Consider the following 20,159-nt stretch of genomic DNA (forward strand, 5'->3'; position numbering starts at 1 on the left):
CACCACAGGAGCCATCATGAAGAATGTATTGGAGCGCGCCGTAAAAAGGGCGCGGTCACTTCTTTGGTTCGCATCCTCTGATTCTTTAAACTTTGCTTTCAGTCTTTTAACTGCTCTTTGATGCTGCAGCCTTCTAAATCTCTTTGAACATGGAGGGTTTGGATGAGTCTCTTCTAATTTTTTGTGCAGAAATATCACCCCAAATGTTTATGAGGTCTCAGGAGTGCGAAATTATAACGAATGTGGAGTTGGATTGACGTAAAAGTCGCATGAATTCTGATCTGGAGTCGCAATGCCACATATCGGATACGTATCGGATTTCAGTACCACATATGAAAGCATCTTAAATCAGAATTGAAAATGTCAGATTCAGTGTGTTTATCTGTTCACACTGACATACAGACACACATCTTGTCACTTATGAAGAAAAAAGATTGGAGTTAGGCCACTTTTACCTGCTGTGTGAACAAAGCCTTATTTTGAAGGACTCTGGGGGGCATAAGGTGGTGAGCCTCAATAGTCCAGTTGGCTAGCAGCAAAACAGTATTGCCTTAGCTAGTCTGTGTGCTGCATATTTTCCCCTTTGCTGCAGCTATTTGGTGTTGAATTTCCATTAAAGCTGAGCTTTGAGTGACACTTTGAGGTCTCAGAGTATGTTCTGTAGTTGCCATTTGGCCGAATGGTCAAGTTGGTTGTCTCCCGCGTGGGGAGCAGGTTCAGTCTCTGCACAGAAAAGCTAGCTCATGCCGATAATGTAATGATGCCTGTCCGGTGCTATTTGTATGAGGAAATAGATCTGTTCTGTCATCGCTGTGTTTATAATGGTAAAAATACGATTTATTGTGCAGCCCTAGTTGATCCTCAGATGTCTTTACAGTGGTGGTGATAGGAACCAGATGTCGCCATAACTACAACAGAAACATAGGAATTTTATTTACTATCCAAAACCACCAGTGAACCTTCTGAGTTTTATATGTAACGTTGATGATGATGATTGTTCTCCTCCAATCTTCCAACACTGAGCTGTCCAATGAGGCTGCAGTATATTTGTAACCATCAGGCAGTGCATTCATTACCAGTTTATCTAATACCTTTCTGTGTTCCTGACTCGTCAACCAGTCAGAGGTTGTGTTCCTGACTCGTCGACCAATCAGTGGCTGTGTTCCTGACTTGTCATTCCTGATATATATATATATACTAATAGGTTTACACTGTGTCTTATTCAGAGGCTGAAATAATGACATCTGATACTTTCCAATCTGTTTCTTTCTAAAGAAAGTAGGACTATTTGGTTTCCCTTGCAGGTACAGATGTGTTTGGGTTGTAGAGAGTAACTCAGAAGTAAAGAGTAATTAGATTGACTTTTTCCAGAAAGCAATGAGTAAATTAATATCATTACAGTCTGAGAGAAGCAATTAGTAATTTGTAATGGGTTCCTTTTGTTGAGTAAGTATCCCAACACGTTTATTTTTAAGGCTACAGCAAACCTTCTTTTGTCGCCTCTTCAGAATTAAAATTTCATTTTCTTGAGTTTTATTTGAGCTGTCAGCTTTCAGTTCATGGAAATACGCCGGTCACTCGAAGCAGATCGCTCGGCCGTTGATGGGGTGTGTTTCACAGCGCTGTCCCTCAGCACAGGGGTTCCTTATACACATATCATCCAGATGACACAGCAAACCTGCCAGAGCATCAAGAGAGAAGATAAAACAATGAGATACAAAATATTTATATACTAATTTTTGTCATTATTTGAAAATGCCTGTTGCTTTTTACATTGTTTGTGAATTTCATAAAGAAATGGACCAAAAGAAACAGCCCAAAATAACTTGGGAAAAAAGTCTGGTTCCACTGACTTACATTAAAAGTAAAGTAGGTTTTTTCCTTCTCCTGTAAAGTTACCATGTTGGAGATACGAGGTTTTCTTCCAACAGCAGTGATATGCATAAACTAACACTAAAAACTTCGGAACGCATTCATATTAATCTGTTTTGTGATTTTATGCACAATAATTATCAATACAAATGTTAGAAGGTAAATTATTATTAGGCATTTCATTTTTTATTCAATATTTCAAATAATTTGTGAACACTACAAAGTTATTAAATGATAAGTAATATACTAGGATTATCTATATTCATTTTTTGTCACTCATCTGACCACCACTGCTGAAATATGAGGCATTTTAGGCTTCATTCTTGAGGCTGTACGGATTAGGTGTCTAGGGCTGGCCTGAAAAATGTGAATACTTGAGTATTTGTTTGTTATGCTGGTATTTATTTCCTTATTTTGCATACAGAATCTTAGTCTTTAGACCCCAACAAAATTTTCTTGAACACTCCTGTGAATTCCAGCCAATGCATAAGCTGTGTCCCAATTCAGGGGCTACATCCTTCGGATGCTGCATTCGAAGGCCGATTGCATCACAACGGCACGGCTAGGCTGCCCCATTTCGAAGGCTCCTTCATAAGCAGCCAAGAAATGTGTCTTTCTTTTCCATGGCAATGAAGGATCCAACAGGTCGAGCCAACATATCCCAAGGTTCATTGTATGCTGGAGAAGATTCGAGAACATGGCGGCATCAGCAGAGGAGTAAACGTCGACTGAGGAGACACTTTTAAGGGTGAACTGAGTCGAATGGCTAATGATACAAAGGTTAAAAAAAGCCAATGTGGTCTGAAGCAAAACTTACTCTAACATTTCGTTTTGTTTTAGGGAGTCAACAGAGAGAAGCATCTCCAGCTCTAATACAAGAAAAAATAAAAAAAAACAAAAATCAAAGTTTCTGGCTTCGTCTTTGAAGAACTTTAAAAATAACTTGACAAGAGTGGCGTTTCGTGATGTAACGGTAGGAGTGAGGACAGCGGTGCGGTGATGCAAACAGGAAATCCGCCATAGAGCATACCATCTCATTTCAGTTCAGCTGCGGATCTAAGCAGCCTTCGAAGGACACACCTTCGTAAACCAAGTCCTTCGTATCGGGACACACTGGTAGTATTCGATGGCGTCATTAAGAAGACCACGTCGCCATTCTGGAAGGCAAGCTGTGCTCTGATAGAGCTCGTTTCATCAGCTTTACTGCAGATACAGCCCTGCAAGTGGATAAAAACCAAGCAAAATAGACCAGAATGACCACTAAAAAGATTTAAAGACATATAGATGCTTTAGATGTGTCTCCAGAAAATGCTACGAGAATAAGATTTGCTAGATTGGTGGGCTGGATCCGTATAGCCTGCACAGCTCCAGAGTTCAGAACATTCCAGTGCATGATATTTTACAAAACCTAATAAAAGTGGCTGTCGAAGCTCTTCAACAATGAACTCATGCATAATCATTAAGCTCATCAGCTCCTTATTCGCCAGCTTCTCATTTGAACTTTCCGTTCCACCTTAAATGGAGCTGCAGTTACACTGAGGCGCCTTAAAATGAATTTCGAAAGTGAGCGAATACGAAGCTAACATGATCCTTAATCAACAAATACCTCAAAGCTTTGCTTGGAGATGTTCAACTGTTACTAAGCAGCTAATGTTCAAGACAGTGAGGCTAATCAGCCGCTGGAGCTGTTGATCGCATCTCACTAGCTGATCTAGCGCCGCGTCTCAAACCACACACTCCTGTACTTCACCTACTACACTAATGAGTGCGCTTCTAATGGGATATGTGGTATTTTTTCATAGTATTTAGTGAGCTAGTATGTGGATTGGAATATGAAAATAATAAGGCACCCAGGAATCTCAGCCATTTAGAGTATAGCTTTCGTTTGTCATCACTACAACCACAAATCAAATGAAATCGAGTCAGTGCACTCAAATACAGTAGTTAATACGCTTTAAAATTTTGAAAAGGTTTAAAAACGTGTTTTACTGCCTTTGCTGGATCTGTTATGGCTTTACTATCTCATTACACACAGCCACAGTGAACTAATCGGAACACAATCAATTGTCAGAGAGAGATTCGCTGCTTTAAACAAAGCAATTTATCATAAAATCAGAAAAAAATGGCGGGTATTGAAGATGGGAAGTGATATTAACCTATAAAATCCATATTATACTCAGATAACGGTAGCTAAAAGGCTGAGCTCAGCCACACTCCCCTCTACACTGCTGCAAGTCATTTAAGCAATATAAGTGAGTTAAAGGTATTAAAATGGCAAACAATGTTAAAACAAAGAGAAACATTTGTTTGGCTACAGTTTTGTCTGCTGACCAACATTCAAGCAAGCTGACGAGAAGCTGAGCGTCCTCAGTCACTGAGAGACTGCAAAAGAGACACTGGGCTAGATAATCGGGTTTATCTGATTCCTAAGGGACATGAATGGCCATAAATCTGTATGAATTCCATACAAAACATTAAATGAACTCACAGACTTGTCAATCTAGAATGAAATTGGTAAAATTGCATTCAAAGAAGCAGCTTCAGAAAAGCAGCTATGTGAAGATGTTGCAAACCAAAGATTTTAAAGACTTTTTAAGCTTTGAACCATATGCAAAAGTTTAGGTGCCCATGGCTTTGTTGATTTTTTTATGTGAAAATAAATTAACATATCCTCTAAATTTTATTGTGGATTTTAGTGCACAATTACTGTTTAATTTATGTAAGTTTATTTGGGAAAGAAATACATAAAACGTGGCACATTTCAATATTTTATGTTAAACAAAACAAAACAAAACAAAAAAATTAAACAATAAAACAAACAAACATGCTTAAAGTGAGGCTAAATATGAAATGTTAGTTATGTTTAAGGGTAGCATTGGGAACAAGTGATCGAGAACTCATTTGGAAGCACCAACAAGTATCTGAAGCCTGTAAAATGCTATTCAGGCCAGACCTAGAAATTTCTTCCCTTTTTTGTTTTTGGACATACCTGTCTTTCCAGGTGGGCACAGGCAGAAAAAGCTGGCCACTCGGTCAACACAGGTTGATCCTGAAGCACAGGCTTGATGTAGACAATCATCAATATTCTCACTGCAGTCGTCTCCAGACCAGCCGCTCACACAAATACACAAATGTCCTCCAGGAGCATTTAGACACGTTCCACCATTCTTACACACAGCGGGGTCAAGAAGGCACTCGTCCACATCTTCCTCACAAAACCTTCCTGTAAAAAAAAGCATGCAGAATATTTCTACTGGAGAAAAAAAAGCAAAGCAACGATGTAATACAGTGCAAATCTCTGGCACAGCTCTGACCCAAGCTCTGAAATTCCTCTTAATAACAGAATTCAGCAACTGCCCATTGATTGACTTCTACTGTAAATATACACTGACCGACCACTTCATTAAGTCCACCTCCTCATATCTACACTCATTGTCCATTATCAGCTCTACTCATTATATAAGTGCACCTTATCATTCTACAAATACAGACTGTAGTCCATCTGTTTTTCTGCATACTTTGTTAGCCCCCTTTTATCTAGTTCTTCCATGGTCAGGACTCCCCCTCAGTACTTCAGAAGTCACATGATGATGCCCAAAGGATGCTGTTGGATATTTTACATTGGTGGACTACTGACAGTCCAGGGCAACATGTAGACCCTTCCATGCCACTGAAATTCTTCCCAGTGCTTTGTAGTAAGGATAGCAAGTGCACAGTGTGCAGCAACAGCAATGCAGACCACCAGCACATCCTTTCAGGGTGCAAGGTGAAACTTGCACAGGGGTGCTTAAGGTGGTGGTTATTTATAAAGCGCTTTTTACAGCAGGTGTTGTCACAAAGCAGCTTTACAGAAAAATCTGTGTTCGAGCCCCCATGAGCGTAGCCAAAGGCAACAGTGGTAAGGAAAATCTCCCCAAAAGCAAGAGGAAGAAACGTTGAGAGGAACCAAGACTCGAAAGGGGAACCCATCCTCCTCTGGTCGACACCGGATAGCAAACACTCTGGATAGCAAACAACACTGGATAGCAAACAGACACTGAACAGCCAACAAACACCGGATAGCAAACAACACCGGATGGCAAACAACACCGGATAGCAAAAAACACTGGATAGCAAACAGACACTGGATAGCAAACAGACACTGGATAGCAAACAAACACCGGATTGCAAACAACACTGAATAGCAAACAGACATTGGATAGCAAACAACACCGGATAGCAAACACTCTGGATAACAAACAACACTGGATAACAAACAGACACCGGATAGCAAACACTCTGGATAGCAAACACTCTGGATAACAAACAACACTGGATAACAAACAGACACCGGATAGCAAACACTCTGGATAGCAAACACTCTGGATAGCAAACAACACCGGATAGCAAACAGACACCGGATAGCAAACACTCTGGATAGCAAACACTCTGGATAGCAAACAACACCGGATAGCAAACAGACACCGGATAGCAAACACTCTGGATAGCAAACACTCTGGATAGCAAACAACACCGGATAGCAAACAGACACCGGATAGCAAACACTCTGGATAGCAAACACTCTGGATAGCAAACAACACTGGATAGCAAACAGACACCGGATAGCAAACACTCTGGATAGCAAACAACACTGGATGGCAAACAGACACCGGATAGCAAACAACCAGGTGCTGAAGAAGTTGGTGGAGCTGTTGGAGAACTCCTCAGGTCACCAACAACCTCTCTTTCCTTTTGTCAAACCACGGGAAAACAGACAGAAGCCAGCATTAGGAAAGACAGCATCTCGGCTTACGCCTGGATGAGCATGGAAAAGGCATGTTGACCTGAGCAAGCAGCTAGTTTTCCCACTGGAGATCAAACAAACAACATTAAGATGAGATGATGTGATCGTGATGTGATCCACAGCAGCCAAGAAGGTCCTTATTGAACTCTTGGGATGAGGGGATACCAGCAACACATGAGTTCAAGAAGCTCAAGAACTGGTATCAGAGTGCAACAAGGCTGGATAGACCGCAACCATCCACCCAGCGGAAGTTGGATGTGGGGGCTTTGTGGCCGAGTCAACAATCCAACTTCTCTGCGCTGCTGGTGTGACTGGATCAAGCCTAAAGAGGGCCAATAAAGATCTGTCAGAGGAGGCTGAGAAGTCAAGCTACAGGTTGTAGCTATGGACCAAGGAAGGTTGTGGGGTGCGACACCCCAGGTGCAGGGGTGGCAGGGAAACGTCCTCAAATGGCCACTGCACCCCACCAGGAGATGTACTGGGCAGGGGTGAAATTTCAGTTAACGGTGGCTTCAACTGAAGACCCTGCAGCTGAACTGATTTGCTACAGAAATTCATATGATAGATGTGTTTGGTATTTTGCTGTGAATGCTTCATTGTTTATGGTTTTGTTGTCAGTGGTTCATTTGGGACTCAATATATGAGAGTTTGCTAAATGTGTGTGATGTTCTGAGAGTGTGTATGTGAGCATTTGAGAGCAGAGACACTGTATCTTGAAATATGTTTAAGCAATCAAGAAAAACTGTAAAAAAAAAAGACCCTGTACCTGTCCACTGTGGTGGGCATCTGCAGGTGTAGTGGTCACCCCTGTCCAAACACTGTGATCCTTTCTGGCACAGGTTATCCGAGCAGTTACCCCTATTTATCCAAAGCTGCTTCCCTTTGGAAGAGACATTAAAGTAACCATAAAACGCTTAGAAAGCATAGACAGTGCAGCAGTATATAATATTAGCATATTAGTTTGTAGATGCAAAGGACTTCCTGGACTTGGCTTGTTACTGAGTGAGTCAGTGAGTGACTGAGTGACTGTGTGAGTGACAGACTGACTGACTGAGTTTATGTCTGGCTGATTTCAGAGGTTATTTTATGCACTTTTCAGAGTGTAATACAAGTTGAGCTGAAATAAAATAAGCCAGACATTCATAGACTTTCTACTGAGTTCAGATTTCGAGAAGATAAAATCCTGTGCTGGGCCTTTAGGGGGAGTCAAATGCAAGCCCGCTATTTTTTTTTCACATTCTCACCTTCCTCTCCTGTATCTGTCAGGGTGGAGTTCAATACTTCCGTTTCTACAGCAGGAATAACCCGAGCTAGAAAAATAAAAGGATTTGCCAATAACTTGTACCTGGTACTATGAAATGTTTTTAAAATGAAATGATAAGCTATGACTAATAAAATACAACGTCTAAATATGCATGCACACACAGACTGACTGACCCAGCCTACAGGTCGATTCACACCAAGTACGTTTTTCTCCAGATGACGAAAACAGATGTGATTTTGTAACGCGGTGGAACATTCACATCAAGTCCAATGTGCTTGAATGAGGCACTATGAGAAGAGGGATGCCAAAGAGGCTACTAAGGTAGTCACTGTTATTCCCCAGCCTTTCTGATATGATTCTCCAAATAATTTCTTAATTCCTTAACATTTTTGCAGTCAGCAGTTTTTGTGTCAAATACGCTTTTGTGCTCTGCCACAAGAAAGATTAGCTGTTCTGAACCAGCATCTTTATGTACATTTGCTCAGACTGCAACCACAACAACAGAACTTTGATGGGTGAGCCTGATTTTTTTATCTATACAATGCAGAAAATCGAGACTGTCAGTTTCAGACTTGATGCGAAAGATGACGATAATATGTCTGTGTCTGTTTTCGAAAGTTGCCATGCATTTTATTTGTCTGTAAAAGTCTGATTCAGTGTGGATGGGCCTCACCACTGTTGGCCGGAGCGAAGCACATCGCACGGCCATTGACGGGGTTAGTTTCACATTTTTGTCCCTCTCCACAGGGGTTCCGTATACAGGCATCATCAAGATGACACAGCAAACCTGATGTGTTGGAGCACCAAAGCAGAAAACATACACACCGATCAGGCATAACATTATGACCACCTCCTTGTTTCTACACTCATTGTCCATTTTATCAGCTCCAGAAGAGAATGCTGAGAATGATCCACCACCCAAATAGTACCTGCTCTGTGAGGGTCCATGGTGGTCCTGACCACTGAAGAACAGGGTAAAAGGGGGCTAACAAAGTATGCAGAGGAACAGATGGACTACAGTCTGTAACTGTAGAACTACAAAGTGCACCTATAGAGTAAGTGGAGCTGATAAAATGGACAATGAGCGTAGAAACAAGGAGGTGGTCATAATGTTATGCCTAATCTGTGTACATACTTAAAGTGAGGCTAAATATGAAATGTTAGTTATGTTTAAGGGTAGCATTGGGAACAAGTGATCGAGAACTCATTTGGAAGCACCAACAAGTATTTGAAGCCTGTAAAATGCTATTCAGGCCAGACCTAAAAATTTCTTCCCTTTTTTGTTTTTGGACATACCTGTCTTTCCAGGTGGGCACAGGCAGAAAAAGCTGGCCACTCGGTCAACACAGGTTGATCCTGAAGCGCAGGCTTGAAGTAGACAATCATCAATATTCTCACTGCAGTCGTCTCCAGACCAGCCGCTCACACAAATACACAAATGTCCTCCAGGAGCATTTAGACACGTTCCACCATTCTTACACACAGCGGGGTCAAGAAGGCACTCGTCCACATCTTCCTCACAAAACCTTCCTATAAACAACATGAGAAAACATGCAGAACGATTGCTGTGGACAAAAAAGCAAAGCAACGACACTAACAGTGACAAAATCAGCAGCTGCCCATTGGTTCTATTGTCAGTGGGTTTCCTGATCTTTTCTAAGCACAGAGGAACGCACTGAATTTACTGTGTTTGATGCTACAGATGAAGAAATAATGACGAAAATAAATAAATAAATAAATAAATGCATAAATAAGTACATCAATAACTTAACACTATATTTCTGTCGCTCTATAACAAACCAGATTCTACACTCTTATGAAAGATGGCTCTTTAAGGGTTCTTTTGTAAAGAAAATGGTACTATATAGAACCATGAACACTCAAAGAACCCTTTGCCTGATAAATGAGTTCTTTGCATCATGAAACGGTTTTTCAGATTGATGGAGAATGTGCCGTAAGTTTTTCTGTTTAGTATCTTTTTGAAAAGGGTTCTACATAGCACCCAAAGGGTTCTGCTATAATAGAAGAACACTTTTTTGGTACTATATAAAAGGTGCTATATAGTACCGTAAACAGCACATTGTCCATCAATCTGAAGAACCCCATTCATGACGCAGAAAAATGCTCTAATTATGCAAAGCGTTTTTTGAGTGTCCATGGTTTTATATAGAACCATGTTCTTTACTAAACAACCTTTGAAGAACCAACTTTAAAAGTGATAGCATTACTGCTACTGAGTACTGATTGTTGGCATTACTGCTACTGAATACCGATAGCATTACTGCTACTGAGTACTGATTGGTTGGCATTACTGCTACTGAATACCGATAGCATTACTGCTACTGAGTACTGATTGGTTGGCATTACTGCTACTGAATACCGATAGCATTACTGCTACTGAGTACTGATTGGTTGGCATTACTGCTATTGAATACCGATAGCATTACTGCTACTGAGTACTGATTGGTTGGCATTAATGCTACTGAATACTGATAGCATTACTGCTACTGAGTACTGATTGGTTGGCATTAATGCTACTGAATACTGATAGCATTACTGCTACTGAGTACTGATTGGTTGGCATTACTGCTACTGAATACTGATAGCATTACTGCTACTGAGTACTGATTGGTTGGCATTAATGCTACTGAATACTGATAGCATTACTGCTACTGAGTACTGATTGGTTGGCATTAATGCTACTGAATACTGATAGCATTACTGCTACTGAGTACTGATTGGTTGGCATTACTGCTACTGAATACTGATAGCATTACTGCTACTGAGTACTGATTGGTTGGCATTAATGCTATTGAATACCGATAGCATTACTGCTACTGAGTACTGATTGGTTGGCATTACTGCTATTGAATACCGATAGCATTACTGCTACTGAGTACTGATTGGTTGGCATTAATGCTACTGAATACTGATAGCATTACTGCTACTGAGTACTGATTGGTTGGCATTACTGCTACTGAATACTGATAGCATTACTGCTACTGAATACTGATTGGTTGGCATTACTGCTATTGAATACTGATAGCATTACTGCTACTGAGTACTGATTGGTTGGCATTACTGCTATTGAATACTGATAGCATTACTGCTACTGAGTACTGATTGGTTGGCATTACTGCTACTGAATACTGATAGCATTACTGCTACTGAGTACTGATTTGTTGGCATTACTGCTACTGAGTAATGATAGCATTACTGCTACTGAGTACTGATTGGTTGGCATTACTGCTATTGAATACTGATAGCATTACTGCTACTGAGTACGGATTGGTTGGCATTACTGCTACTGAGTACTGATTGGTTGGCATTACTGCTACTGAATACTGATAGCATTACTGCTACTGAGTACTGATTGGTTGGCATTACTGCTACTGAATACTGATAGCATTACTGCTACTGAGTACTGATTGGTTGGCATTACTGTTACTTAGTGCTGATTGGTTGGCATTACTGCTACTGAGCACTGATTGGTTGGCATTACTGCTACATAGTACTGATTGGTTGGCATTACTGCTACTTAGTACTGATTGGTTGGCATTACTGCTACATAGTACTGATTAGTTGGCATTACTGCTACTAAGTGCTGATTGGTTGGCATTACTGCTACTTAGTGCTGATTGGTTGGCATTACTGCTACAGAGTGCTGAAGTGAGTGTGTGTGTGTGAAAATAAGTTTCAGGGATTTTAAGTTTTAGTGCACAATTTAAATTTATTTGCTGAGTTTAACATACTTGAAAAAAAATATATAAAACATGCTATCACTTCTGGACATATTTTATGTTTAATTTTTTCCCCAATATGTGACATTCAGCAAATAGCGTGCATTAAAACGTGTGTTCTCTGTAGAGAATGTGTTAAACTTATTTTCACGTAGAAAATCAAGAAATGCATGTCATTCGGCCAGGGGTGCCCAAACTTTTGCATCCATCATTATGGGAACACATATGACTTATTACTCGTTTCTGAACGACTCCATTAGAGAAAAAGTGAAGCAGTGACATCACACCGTGCAAAACGCTGACACCACTCAACCAGCTGAAGGACGGCGTCCAAGTTCCTCAAAAATTCCTCTGGAATTCAGCAACTGCCTACGGAGCCCCTGTAAGAATCTGGTGCGCACCAGATACTATCAGGCAAGCACCCAATACTATCAGCTAAGCACCCAATACTATCAAGTGAGCACCATATTCTATGTGGTGAGCACAAGATACTATCAGGTGAGCACCCAGTGCTATCAGTATTTTTTCTTGTGCCATCTGTCGTGACTCTAAAACGTCATATATGTCTTCTTCCATGATGGAATGACGGAGGATAACAAGCACAGCTGGTCGTCTGTGAAGTCATGATACTATGGACCCCTATGAATATTATTTTAATATATATATATATATATATATATATATATATATATATATATATATATATTTGCATATACTATTGGGTGCTCACCTGATACAAAACATCCCTTTTACCTAAAAAAACCCCTTTCAGGGGTTCTGTAACTGCCCATTCACTTCTAATATAATATCTATAGTTCTAATACACTTCTAATATAATATATATAACGTTGTTAGAGTCTGTGGGTTTTCCGATCTTTTGGAAACACAGGGAAATGTGGTGAAGTTACTGTCTGTGGTAACTGACCACATGCTACAGATACAGAAGACAGAGCTTATGTTATGAAAATGCTGGAGTATTCCTCTAAAATCTAGGAACTCCGAGATTATATAGGACTTATTATTCCTTTAACGCACTCGCACAGCACTCAGCAGCAGATCGAGACACTATACCTGTCCACTCTGGTGGGCATCTGCAGGAGTAATGGTCACCTCTGTCCAAGCACTGGCCTCCATTCTGGCACAGATTGTCCGAGCACTTACCCCTGTTCATCCAAATCTCCTGCCCTGTTTTGAATAAATGACCATTAGAGTCCTCAAATTACACAGAGCGATTCCTTAAAGCAGTTTAAGGACAGCAATAAGCAGATTCCAGGCCTAACATGGCATCTGGCCACCACCATAATTCATTACCATGTTCCTGTTTCTCTCCTGTGTCTCTCACTGCAGTAACCACTGTTATCACACACAGCAAAAGCAGCACAAACAGACTTCTGATCATTTTAACCTGGTAAATGAAGTCAGAGGAAAGCTTTACTCCCTTACTATACCGACAGCATTGAGGACTTTGCTTTGGGTAAACGTTAGCTGACGGTATGTGCCGGGAATTGGGGTCAGTGGGCCTAAACGACCCTGTTGATCCACATACAAGCCCTCACGGTCAAAGACACAGCCCGTATATACGGTCATGAGTCAACAGTGGAGGGGGGCTTCAAAGTGGCTTGGCTAGCTTAAGGGATTCCAACAAGGCACGAAAGTGATTTTAAAGGGGAATTCTACAGATTTTTAAAATTTCCTGCAGTGTTTTGGTGTGAAAAGCTCTGTTCTAGAGAAACTCACCAAGTCAAAACTGTTCACAGTGGTGGTGATAGGAACCAGACGTCCACATCTAAAAGCTCCCTCATGGAAAATTATTACATAAAATGGTTATGAATTCACTGCCTGATATGATTTGAAAAGGTTTTGGCTTAAAATTTATTTTTTTAACTTCCACTTACAACTTCTTTATTATTTTACCATCATCAACATTCTTTTTGCATAATAAATAAAAGGGCTATATTTGTTTGGTAGACATGGCGACCCCTGGTTCCTTTAACCACCACTCACTGCAGAGACTCAGTGCAGAGTCTCTACAGTGAAACATCTCACACCAAACCACTCTGAATGACTTTGATCTTAATGTTGGAATTAGGAAATTTTGAAAAATCAGTGGAATTTCCCTTCAACCCATGGGTGCTGAATTTTTAACAGCATATATGTAATTAGCACTGTCACATCATGCTGAATACTACATGTACTTATTTATCACACAACAGCTGCATACATACAGTCATGTGCAAAAGTTTGGGCGCCTCTGGTCATACACTGGTCAAGTTTGGTCGATTTTCTAAGTGTAAATAAGTGAACACACCCCCTACAGAGGACGCAGTTCTGCACATTTTAGTGCACAGTTACTATTTATTTACTGAATAAATGCCATGTTTAAGTTTGTTTTCTGTAACTTATTCTCAATGCAAAATCCATTAAACATGGCATTTGACCAGGGGTGCCTAAACTTTTGCACACAACCGTATGTACATAACAGCACCGGGGGGCTTTCAGGAGCAGCACTGGAAAACCAGATTTGCCCAACAAAGAAACATACACAGATTAAAATGTGCCAAATATATTAATAATGATTAATAATTAATAATGATTATTATTATAATCATTAAATATATTAAGATTCAAATGTGCAGATGTAGAATAAAGACATTCATTTAAATTCAGCACATCTTCACTTTCATTTAAAACCATATAGTACAATTATGAAATACATGAATAATATGGGCCTTGAGGCGATGTCTATAACAGATTAGCCCCCTCTAGTGACAGAACTGAATAAAACATCTTCAGTGCCCCCCGTACTCCTTCTCCTCCCTTCTCCCTCCTCCTCCGTCCTCCTCCTTTAGCTCAGCAAACCTGTAGGACTAAATTAAGCTGAACTAGTTTCAATTTTTCCAACATCTTGGTGTGCGTCATCTCTAGAGTCATGCAATCAACATGACTCTCAGCAGATCTCTTTGCATTCCTGCAGGTTGAGGGTAAAGAGGTGAAGGTGTGGCCTGCAGAGGTTAATTGGCCGCACACTGATGAGTTAAATACAGCCACCTGGTGTCGTGGCTGTTTGTGTCAGTATGAAGTCGCCAGTGTTCTGTGTCTGTTTCTGTGTTTTTGTGTTGGGAGCAGCTCAGCTGTTTACTGACCAAGACCCCAAAGTAAGCTAAACCAGTCAATCACATCTGGTGGAAAGTACAATGAGTTTTATTTCTAAACACATGAGTGCGTCTTTGTTTGACCGCAGCAGGCCATGCGCTGCAATGTTACCGGTCAGTGGAAGAGTGAGCAGGGCTCCATGCTGCAGCTGACCTCCACTGGCCCAGAGGTGAGGGGAGTTTATCACACCGCAGTGGAGACAGCGTTCGGGGCATCGGGCCACAACCGGGAGTCGAAAGTGGTCGGGGTGGTTGGTGACGGCCCCCAACCCGCCGTTGCCTTCTCTGTGCTGTGGGCGAAAGGTAGGCAGAGGCTGTTTTAGCTTTTTATCAGAAATTTAGTTTAAACTGGTAAAAATATGTGAAAGAATATGAAATTTGACATGTAAAAGTCAAATTTTAACATCAGAATTGGATATTTTGTAGCAATTTTAGTTCCCACTAGTTAAAGTTTTCCTAATTTGAACGATGGGAACAGTATTCACTAGTACAAAGTTTGACATGGTTTTAAAAGTTGTCAAGTTAATATGTAGCCTCTTATGCTTCTTGGAACCACCGGTGGTTCCAAAACGCACTTCATCATATTCTTCATAACTTTCATATTTCATAAGCTACATTACTGTAACACTTTGTGTACTGAAAATCCCATTTTTCCACAAATCTGGGCTATAAACTATAAACAGATGGTGTCTCTTCAGTGATCTGCTCTGTAAAAATTACTTTTATTAAAAATACAATGAGTGTCTAAGATTTTTGGCTTTTAGCAGTAAATGCAATATGTGTATCATAAAACACATGTTCTGTTAATTTGAGGGGAGCTTTTATGAAAATAAATAATAAAAATTTGCATTTATTTCATACAGTTACTGAATAATTTGCCTTAAGATTTGGTCATGTAAATTCAGATGGACAAACAAAAATATGCCCTGGAGAATAAGAGATTAACTACATGCTCAAATTAGTGAAAAATGAATTTAAAATTTCTCTAGTAATCAGTTTGAAGGTGTTATGATTACAACTTCAACAAAAGTTATTGTGAAAAGTTGGGTTCAAAATTTATCTCGGACTAGTAAAGATTATTGGGAAAATGTTTTGATTCTGACGAAACTCTTATCTTATGTATAGTTCCTTCTGAAGTTGTGTTTTTTTTTGCCATTTTTGAATAATTTGATATCATTTTACATCAAATGTGTTTATTTATGGATTGTTGTACTTGGATTGAATTGTGTGGATTGTATTTCAACTTGTTCCATTTCTAAAATTCTCGTTGTGAAAGTTTGGGTTAAAATCATCTAAAACACAGTGTGGCCTGTGCAAAAGTTATGGCACCTTTTCATATTTTAGTGCCCCAATGTGAAGCATTGTTCTTTTATGCATGCGGGTCAGTTTAGGAGTCTGGTCTGTTCTGACTAATGTTAAATTAAAAATCTCATGATCAGACTAACAAAAATCAGCTCTGGACCACTTTTACCTGCTGTGTGAACGCAGCCTAAAGGAAAGGATAAAACCAGAAAAGCGTAATTAGTCCCCTTTAAGTTTGTTCTCGTTACAGGATGTGTTAACTCATTTTCACTTAAGATCAACAAAACATGTCCTTTGACTGGAAGTATTTAAAGATTTGCATACTACTGCATAGCCTCCCAGTGTTACTTCTGTTTGGTGCTTTCTGGTTTGTGTTCCACTTTTAAATGGTGTGTAATTAACACATGGTGTCATCGCCATTTACGCGTTTTGGCACAAGAACATGACACATCTGACAGATTGCGTAGCCCAGAGCACCTTTGTTTTTAGCACCTCTGCTTTTGAGAGTGTTGCTTCATGGTTGCTTCACTTCTATAGAAGGAGGTCTCACCTCGGTGGATCTATTCCTGTCCGAGCCAGTCGAGATCTCCTCCTGTGTACAATGAATAAATGCTTTCTTGCTTTTGCTTTGAGAACCTCCAGCATGGTTTGGTCTGGTTTGTGTGGTTTCTCTGTAGGGTCATGCAGCTCCTGGGTTGGCCAGTGCTTCTTGTTGCCAGGTGGTGGTCAGGTTCTAAAAACCCTGTGGATGTTGCGCTCAGTTGCTGAGAGCTCTTTAGACAACTGGGAGAGTACCAGGTATGCTCAGAGCATAGAACATTCTGAATAGAACATGATGCCCAGTCTGTTTTTCTTATTCCTTTATTCTTTTATTCATTTCTTTTTCAGGTTGGGAGAAGACCAGTTCATTTTTGTGGGAAATGTGGGAAGTGCAGATGGGCACTGATCTTGAAGTTTACCAACATCCACAGTTGGTTCCATTAGAATTAATGCTACTGGAGTTGATTAAGCTTCTGAGCCCTGATCTAGGATTGAATTCCTCTTTTATTTTTGGCAATGGGAGCAGATCCTAGACCAGCTCTCCAACTCTGAAGTCCTGGTGGCATTTGGGTGTGTGTTAAATTGGCCTTTACAATGGAGTCAACACCTCCTGCTGAAAGTTCCGTAAATGAGCATGGTGTTCTGACCGACACTGACCTTTTGGACTGACTGTCAAACACTTTTCCACATCCTCAGTTAATAAATACTGGCAAACCTTCTCAGTGTGTAATTTTTCTTTTCGTTTTCTTTCTTCACCTCGGCGTCCACCACAGTTCGCTCAGACTTTCAGCCTCTTGCTGTACATTTAACAACATTCAGCTGAAATGCTTTGGGCAAAAAACTTACCTCGGATTTAATCAATCAGCCAAGATGTGGTTGGTGTCCAAGTTTTGCTTGTGTACTTTAGTGCTGGAACAGCAAAGTTAGTTGAGCAAATACTTTACAGTCAATAGTCACAAATCTTTTATGCAAATGCATTCCTCAAAACTTCCCTCAATCCACTTAAACCACGTTCAGGACCCTGTTTCAATACTTTTTGAGCAAATATGCCCTCGCCCACCTCGACTTGACTCATAAGCGCATAACACAAAGGTTACCCAAGTGGCTACTCACAGTGTGACATGAAGAGAGAAGTGGTGAATAGATTATTCACTGACTCTCAGCTATGTTGGCCTCACTGCGCTAATCTACTAGCCATGCAAAGTTTGCACTGCAAAATTTATATAACATGGATAAATTTGTGAATATCACTTTGTCTGACTATAAACTTTACTTTAGAACTCTTGAACTCTAGAACTCTAACTAGAGAGATAGATAGATAGATAGATAGATAGATAGATAGATAACTTTAATACCTGAGGGGAAAGTCATCTATTACAACAGCGTACAGTACAGTATAGACCAAAACGAGCAAAAGTAAACCTCGTATCTCCATTTTTGTCATTTGTTTTTCAGTTTGACATAACTTGAAAATGCCTGTTGCCCTTTACATTGTGTGTAAATGTCATGATGAATGGATCAAAAGAAATGGCCCAAAATTACTTGGAAGAAAGTTTTACATTGACTAACATAAGTAAAGTAGCCCCCCCCTTCTGTAAAGTTACCATTTTTGAGATACAAGGTTTTGTTCCAACAGTGATAATTAGAAGATATATAATAAAATATTCTAAAACAACCATAAAGTATTATGTGCAGTACAAAAGTGAAATTGCAAAAATATTAGGTTGACAATGCAGTGGCACATATCACATCCAGTGAATGAGCTGAATGAGTAAACACTGTTCACAAAAACATATCGCTGTTGTCAGAAGAAAACCTTGTATCTCCAAAATGGTTGTTTTACAGGAGGAGGAAAAAACATGCTCCACTTTAATATAAGTCAATGGAACCAAACTTTTTTTGGGTTGTTTCTTTTGGTCCGTTCATCATGAATGTAAAGGGCAACAGGTACTTTCAAATTATGCCAAAAACTGAAAAAATGAGTCTGTTGCTGAAGGTGCTTCGCTGTCTGACCAGTAGGTCATGGAGAGGGTGTGATGTATTGTCCAGGATAGCAATGAGTTCAAGTGACTTTCTTTCTACCACCACCTCAAAACCATCCAGTGAGCAAAGTAGTGGTGATGTATCAGCAGTCATGCATAACAGATGGAGTTTGCAACTTGAAGTCTAGCAAATCAAATGTTATGGTTTTGAAATGTGTTTTACTGTTATGGCTTATAAACCACTTTATCTACTTTTTTATTATTATTTTATTTATTTATTTTTTAAAGCTGCCGAGGGTTCTGCTGCCAAAGTTGACACCTGCATTCACTCAGTCCCTCCTTTAACAAAGTTCACTCGAACTAATAAAATAACAGAACGGCCCTTAATATGACACTGGGATTTCCCCTGAGAGTAAATGGTGAGGCCAAGTGGACGAGAGCTTGTTTAAACCAGTATTTAAATGGGCAGCAGGTCTTCATTAAGGTCACACGTGGTTTAGGATGCAGTATGTTTCTGTCCTAAGTCGTTCTCTAATGGTTCTCCTTTGGTGACCTCAACAGTCTGCAGACCTACACAGTGCTTGGTTTAAACGTGTGCTGGACGTGGGGTATTCGTCATACCTGTCTTGTAAAATAAGCTAGTTTGCTTGTCTACAGTGGCTCAAATCAGATTGCAGCTCAATAACAAAGCATTTTTACTCACATCTGAATGTACTACATTAACCAAACTGCTAAAAACCACCCTCTCTGATTGGTGCTTGCCTCAAATGTCAGATGCTAATTATTCATTTTATAGTTTGAGCAGGTTGAAGGAAGTTTTAGGGATGTACTTACAAAAGGATTTGGGTGGCTATTGATGTCGTTAGTAGGGTGGCACGGTGGAGCAGCGGGTAGCGCTGTCACCTCACAGCAAGAATGGCCTGGGTTAGATTCCCAGCCGGGCGACCGGGGTAGTTTCTGTGTGGAGTTTGCCTGTTCTCCCCATGTCTGCGTGGGTGTTCTCCGGTTTCCAAAGACATGCAGTCAGTTGCCCCTAGGTGTGAGTGTGTCTGTCTGCCCTGTCCAGGGTGTATCCTGCCTTCCGCCCAATGACAACTGGGATAGGCTCCGGCACCCCACCGTGACCCAGAAGGATAAGTGGTTTAGATGGGGTGTGTGTGTGTGTGTGTGTGTGTGTGTGTGTGATGTTGTTAGCAAAATCAGCCTCATAGCTCCAGCGCTAAATTTAAGTAAAATTTGAACACTAAACATGTCTTGGCTAATTAGCATGTGGAGTACATGGATAAATGTTAAATCTGCGTTTTTACTTTCTTTAAACGTAGACTGGCCTGAAGACCCTCTAATCAACTTATACTTGCTCTGTTGGAGTTTTCATTTGGACACTTCCAGCAGGAGGCTCAGTGGGAGCCAAGGCCAAGCCAGGACTGGATCTTTTCCTTTTGAAATATTCCCAAGAAACTAGCAGCTGTGCTGTCTGGGACGGACTTTTCACGTTAATCTATAAAGTGTTTGCAGTCGATTCAA

At 40.4% G+C, this 20,159-nt stretch overlaps 2 protein-coding genes across 3 annotated transcripts; one reads left to right on the forward strand and one right to left on the reverse strand.

The window, feature by feature from the left end:
• Nucleotides 1-1,248: 1,248 nt before the first annotated feature.
• On the reverse strand, nucleotides 1,249-13,149 carry LOC118825175 (neurogenic locus notch homolog protein 2-like). 2 transcript variants are annotated; one of them, XM_036595729.1, is made up of 8 exons: nucleotides 12,971-13,149; nucleotides 12,731-12,844; nucleotides 9,216-9,449; nucleotides 8,593-8,706; nucleotides 7,900-7,965; nucleotides 7,422-7,535; nucleotides 4,862-5,095; nucleotides 1,249-1,678 (listed from the first exon to the last, which is right to left on the reverse strand). In XM_036595729.1, exons 1-8 carry the CDS (start codon nucleotides 13,056-13,058, stop codon nucleotides 1,575-1,577), a joined length of 1,068 nt encoding a protein of 355 aa, XP_036451622.1. In that variant the 5' UTR covers nucleotides 13,059-13,149; the 3' UTR covers nucleotides 1,249-1,574. The 2 variants fall into 2 exon arrangements, with proteins under 2 accessions (XP_036451622.1, XP_036451623.1); XM_036595730.1 differs by lacking the exon at nucleotides 7,900-7,965.
• A 1,584-nt stretch (nucleotides 13,150-14,733) lies between these two features.
• avd (avidin) lies at nucleotides 14,734-17,161 on the forward strand. The gene is made up of 4 exons (XM_036595516.1): nucleotides 14,734-14,814; nucleotides 14,901-15,114; nucleotides 16,791-16,911; nucleotides 17,002-17,161. The coding sequence occupies exons 1-4, from the start codon at nucleotides 14,734-14,736 to the stop codon at nucleotides 17,057-17,059; spliced, it is 474 nt and encodes a 157-aa protein (XP_036451409.1). The 3' UTR covers nucleotides 17,060-17,161.
• The last annotated feature ends 2,998 nt before the right edge of the window (nucleotides 17,162-20,159 follow it).

The sequence above is a fragment of the Colossoma macropomum genome, unplaced genomic scaffold (assembly GCF_904425465.1).
Source record: "Colossoma macropomum unplaced genomic scaffold, Colossoma_macropomum, whole genome shotgun sequence".
Lineage (NCBI taxonomy): Eukaryota > Metazoa > Chordata > Actinopteri > Characiformes > Serrasalmidae > Colossoma > Colossoma macropomum.